At 45.8% G+C, this 6,054-nt stretch overlaps 1 protein-coding gene across 1 annotated transcript; it reads left to right on the top strand.

The window, feature by feature from the left end:
• Positions 1–2,003: 2,003 nt before the first annotated feature.
• Positions 2,004–5,091, top strand: agtr2 (angiotensin II receptor, type 2). The gene is made up of 2 exons (XM_080035845.1): positions 2,004–2,130; positions 2,726–5,091. The coding sequence occupies exon 2, from the start codon at positions 2,806–2,808 to the stop codon at positions 4,057–4,059; it is 1,254 nt and encodes a 417-aa protein (XP_079891971.1). The 5' UTR covers positions 2,004–2,130; positions 2,726–2,805; the 3' UTR covers positions 4,060–5,091.
• Positions 5,092–6,054: the final 963 nt, after the last annotated feature.

The following is a 6,054-nucleotide window of genomic DNA, read 5'->3' as shown; positions in this document are numbered from 1 at the left end:
GAGGCACGCATAGGCTACATGCAGGCCAAAGTAGGATTTTAATGTGTTGCAGGTGGGGGGTGGCTAATGTCTGGCAGTTTCATCTGATTTTCCATGTTGAATGTGTATGTGCAAGATAGCTGTTGCATAAATCTATCTGACTAAATATCTCTCTTTGACATTTTGTAATGTGATACGATAATGTGTCAGGACCTAGAACTAGTAGGCCTACCTCAAAACTGGGCTCGAGTTGAGTATACTGTATCCACTGAATTACAGCGAAACTGTGGGGAGGCAGAGACATGGTTCTGTTTTCCCTGTCTTCTTCTATTTGTGTTGGCTGGCATGACACGATAAATCTCAGTTTTTAGCGTCTTGCTACATGTCATTACTACAGGCCTCTGGCTTGTGAAGAACAACTGTGCATACCCAGCATGCCACTGGAAGAATGCTGCATTATGACATTTCCGTTTTGGAAAGCCATAATAACTATCCCCTTTTTTAACACTTCTGCAGCATACAGATCATTCCCAATTATTTCTCATATCATGCGAGAAGACACAACGACACAAGCTCTTTATTTTGCGGCCTTCGGAATCCCACTGCTTTCTCTCTCTCTCTCTTTCTCTCTCTCTCTCTCTTTCTCTCTCTCTCGCCACGATCATCCGTCATCCTCACCGACGGCTTTCCCACGGCCATTAGAACATGTCACATCCTGATAGATACTCAATGGAGCAGGATGCACACACATGTAAGCAGTAGGCGAGAGCACATGCGGCGTGCGGATGCGCCAATGCCAGGTGGAGATTAATTACATGCAGTTGCACAAGTATTGAAGCGTATATAGACCCACGCACAAGCAAGTAAGGCAGGGGGAGAGGGGCACACACGCACATGCCACCGCTGATCAAAGGAGCTGTGATGTAATCGGTCTTGGAGCTTTTGTACGCATCCCTCATTAAATATCACCAGAGGCTTTTAATGAAAAAGCAGTGAAGGGAATCTCCTCTTTCTTTCTCTCTCTCTCTCTCTCTCTCTCCATCTTTCCCTCTCATCTCCTGGTTGACTCCCTCCCTGCAGTATCAGCCGGTCCTCCTCCTCATCCGTCTTCCACACTGTGCCTCCCCTCTCTCTCTCCATTCCTCTCTGCCCTGGTGGCTTTGCTATGGCTTCCGCTGAGACTGAGTAAATATTTCCCATGGCTTATCTGACCGCTGGCAGGACGACTATGTGACACAACGTGCGATGGCTCTCTGCTAATTAACACACAGCCTGTTGCTCCTCGGGTCGAAGGCCTTTCCAAGTTTGACACACTCAAAACACACTGTGGTGTCCTATTAGTTATTATGGGTAAGGTATGACACGTGGGTGTGTGTCTGCAGTCACTGGAGACAAAGCTATTACTGCAACAACACACATATTGACTAGATCTTCTTTAGCTTGGGCCTCTTCTGGTAGAAATTATAGGAGGGGGGACAAAAGAATAGAATGAATGCAAAACAGTGAGAGCAAGTTTCTCTCTCTTCCTTTTTTGTGGCTCGGCAAGTTCTCAAAGAACTGTTGGTGTCTTTCTAGCCACATAATTCAGTGTTTGCCTACAATGATTTTTCAAAATGACGTTAAAATGCACATGTTTAAAAAAAAATGACATACAACACTTAGTAATTAAATGTTAAAAGGGTGCGAGGCACCCCTGAAGCTCTGATCCTAGAATCGCCCCTGCTGGAGACAAAGCTTTTACTCCAACACACATCTTGACTACATTTTTTTAATAGCTTGGTCCTGTTCTGGTTGAAATTCAAACAAAATAGATAAAGAATGAAAAACAGTGAGAGCAAGTATCTCCCTCTCGCTCCCTTTTTTTTTTGCAAGCTGGCTTGTGTCCAGGTACAGTCCAGCCCCCTTGGTACAGATGAAGGTGTGACGTGTAAGCAACTTCCCCGTTGTGCAATCACCAAGAGGCTCTTGGGAGCTATAAGGCCCCCGACCTCATCTGGTTTCTCAGACTCTCCAGTCTTGTTTTCCACACACACTCACACAGAGGCATGGTATGGTCTGGAGTACTCAGCTGTGCTCATGTCGAGGGGCAACTGTCAAGACATGGAAAATATGCGTTGAAAACTGCTTCACTGCCTGGACTGCACGCTTAAGGTAAAATACATTCCGTATAGTTATCATCATTTCAAGTCAGGCTTCATTCATATTGTAGTATCTGTCAGTAAGTCGACTGTCTTCTAGCATAATAAGCAGTTGTATTTTTTGTACTGAAAATTGTTATTTGAGGATCTAATGACCCATGTATTACTGATTTCCCGCTTTAACTTCAATTTGTTGTTTTTTCTGTTATTAATGACGCACTGCCCCGGTGCACCGGACCGTTATAGGATCACTTTCAGCTACTTTTATGATTCATGTAAAACTATTAAACCTAAAATTAAGTTGACACTTTTTCCATCTAAACCGCGAATGATGCAAAAAAACACATTTCAGCCATTAATACAAAATAGATGCGTCTGAGATATCCATTAAGCAGCCAGATTATTACAACCCCCTTCATATGTATTTCATGACTGCCCAACGTCACCGAGTGCTGTAATGTATTTTTTGCTGTGATTAGTTATGGAGTGGGACAGCTAATAAACGCCGGAGCCAGCTACAGATTGCTGTGAAGGGGAAATGTTATTTTTTTGTCCATAAAAGGCTGCTGAATATTGAATGCTCTTCTTCTGTTTTCCTTTACTTCCAGCTGACTTTGGAAAAGTGAAAAGGCGGGAGGTCAAATCGTGGCGAGGCAAGGGGGTAAATAGGCCTACATCCAGGATCACAATGGAGATCACAAATGACCTCAACTCCACCTTTTCCCCCTATTCGACTACAAATGTGAACGCCACTGCCGCCCCCAACTGCACCGATTGGCCCCATGTTCCCATGACAACTCTCATCCCTGCCATCTACAGCGTCATCTGTGTGCTGGGGATCGTAGCCAACGCGCTGGCAGTGTGTGTGTTGGCGCACTCCTCCGCCTCCAGGAGAACCGTGGCAAACACCTTCATGCTGAACCTGTGTGTGTCCGACCTGCTGTTCCTGCTCTCCCTCCCGCTGTGGGCCGTCTACTACTCCCAGGGCTACAACTGGCCCTTTGGCAACATCGCCTGCAAGGTCTGCGGAGCCCTCCACAACCTCAACCTCTACGCCTCCATCTTCTTCATCACCAGCATGAGCGCCGACCGCTACCTGGCCATCGTGCACCCGCTCCAGTCGCAGAGTGCGCGGGACCCCAAACGTGCCCGCCTGACCTGCATCCTGGTGTGGGTGCTGGCGTTTGCTTGCTCGGTGCCCACCTTTTACCTGAGGAGCACTCAGCACGTGGAGGCTCTGGGCGTGGAGGCCTGTGCCATCCACTACACCAGTGACACCTGGTTCTACACCCTCACCTGGTTGAAGATCATACTGGCCTTCCTGCTGCCGCTGCTCGTTATCTCTTGTTGCTACGGCGCTATCGGGAGGCATCTGTTGGCCGGTACAGGCTTGTTGAGAATCCACCCTTCCACCAACGCCCCCTCTTTTAAATCCCAGGAGAGCTGCTGCAGTAAACCAGAGAAACCCCTGACCCCCCAGCAGTGTGTTAACAAGGGCTCCAGTAGTAGCGGCGGTCGGGGAGGGGGGAGACAGTTAGAGGGCAGGGGGCTGGAGCGAGTGTTGTGGACAGTGGCTGCGGTGGTGGTGTCCTTCTTCTGCTGCTGGTTCCCCTTCCACTGTGTGACCTTCATCGACTTGCTGCATGGCGGGGACCCCATGGCCAGCTGCTGGGCCCAATGGACCATCAAGAACCTCACCCCCCTCACCCTCTGCCTGGGCTTCTCCAACTCGGCCATCAACCCCGTGCTCTACTGCTTCATTGGGAACCATTTCCGGGGCCGTCTGGGCGGCCTCTGCAAAGGCCTGTGCGCTTGTTTGAAGGCGCGCGGAGAGGATCACAGCCATCAGAGGGGTTCCTTCAGCACCAGGCTGAGCTCCTTCTCAAGAAAACTCAGTGATCTTAAAGACTTAGCCATTGCAGAGCCCTCTGGTTCTGCCTAGTAGACTTCACACTGGCTTCACACACCAAAAAGAGTGTTGCTGACATCAAGTTACTGCTGAACTCCAATTAGCATTGGATGTGTGAGACCAAGCTGTTACTATAACCCACTGACTCATAGCCTTTTCCTGCACAGTTTTTTGCTGCCCTGCAAAGACAGAAAAAAGTAAACAAAGAAAAGCTTGAGCTGGGAAAAAAAGGGTTTTGAAGCCAGTATTGAAGCCGGTTAGCAAAACCTTGTAAAAAGACATTTGCTGAACTGAATTATAAATGTACTGATTGTAAGGCTGCTGCAGCAACCCACTGTAAATATTCAAATGGACAAATTATAATGTTGCTCATAAATGGAAAAAAGTCCGCTATAGCAATGTAAAAGGGAGTTGATATGTCCGTTGTGTGTTACATGGTGTAATCCTTCGCGGATCGTCGATCACTTTTGTTTTGGGATTGTATACCTTCTGCTGTACGTCCAGATTTATTCTTAGCAGTAGATTCAACAACTCAAACATTTCTTGGTCCCTTTTTGGGATTTTCTGAGCTCCTGCGCTACTGTCGTGGGGCCACATCAGTTAGTAGATGCTGCTATAAGCCTAGCCTAATACAGAGAGCGTTTTGTGGAGCTGATAGGCTTATTCAACTTTGTGGCAAATCATTTGGCAATGGCTTGAATGTAAGGGACTTTTATTTATATGAAAAAAGTTACGCACTATAACTTTAAGGGGGCAGGAAAAAAGCCTTTAAGTAACAGCTAGCCTGCTAAACTAGGCTAGTCATTTTAGCAGGACTGCATTGTCTGCGATTAGGCCCTACTTTCTTTGTTTCTTCATCGTGGTTGGATTAAGCTCCTACTCTTTCTTGGCTTTGCAGAGCAGAAAAGGCCAAACGTTGAAATACAGATGTATATAATATGGATAACTATTAACGGGTCATAACAATTCTACTTTTAATGTTCTTTTTATGGATCAAGATATTATGTGTATTAACGTAACTTGTAACATATATATTGTTTTATTCTGAAAAATATTTGTTTTTGACTGAATGAGAAATAAAGTGAATATATTTCTTTGAATCAGAATCCTTTAAGTGTCATTTCACACTGTACAACCAGAGTTAGCAGCAATCCTCAAGGCACTCAATGTAAAAATGAACAACGTATACATATCATTTATGATCATCGGAGAAAAATTAAACTGTTTCAGAAAGTTCCTCGTTGCACCTTTAAATAGTGAATTGATTAATGTAATTCTTCAAAAACCTTAACAGTTTTTTTTTGTTGCTAAATGGGATATTGTCGGGTTAGTTGATCACACACATACTATTGTGTAAGTGATTTAGTAGACAACTTTTTTACTCTCCTTTTCCCCAACCTCCCCCACAGACAGCTGTGACGTCCATCTTCCCCCACCTGGGAATTGAGAATTTTGGGATTACTGTGGGACTGGCAGATGGACATTCAACTCCCCCTTATCCCCACACTGAGAATGCCTCTCATGGATTTCGTACATATCAAGGCCAGATATCGTAATCTCATACTAATGTCCTTATGAGGCATTCCGCTCCAGTCTGCTGGTTGAGGGAGCCTGCCGCCGCCGCCGGATAATCAATTATGTATCTCTGCCTGCTATTTGTGTCCAGTATAGATCCACAGCTTTCTGCATTGACCCTGGTCTGCCTCCGTCTCTGTGAGCTGAGAGCCAATGATGTAATATTTGTCAAACACATGGTGAAGGCAGGCCTTGAAACACAGGGGGGGGGGGAAGGTTGAAGAAAATACTTTTGTCCATGTCTGAATGGTGAAGTGCTTTTCTCCTGAGGCATTCTAAACATGTATTCCTATATGTACAGGTCACCATGGCACCCGAGAGGAAGGAAAACTGTATGAAAAGGTTTTCTAGTTTTTATTTCATTCACAGTACTCCTTATTCATCTTTCAAGGTTTGCCACTGGGTGTCACTATAGTGCTGTGAGAAGCAGTGGATACGATGCCACTGGCCGCT

Source organism: Ammodytes marinus, assembly GCF_949987685.1.
Source record: "Ammodytes marinus genome assembly, chromosome: 10".
Taxonomy (NCBI): domain Eukaryota; kingdom Metazoa; phylum Chordata; class Actinopteri; order Uranoscopiformes; family Ammodytidae; genus Ammodytes; species Ammodytes marinus.
The sequence above is the reverse complement of the archived record's forward strand: the minus strand, read 5'-3'. Positions and strand labels throughout refer to the sequence as shown.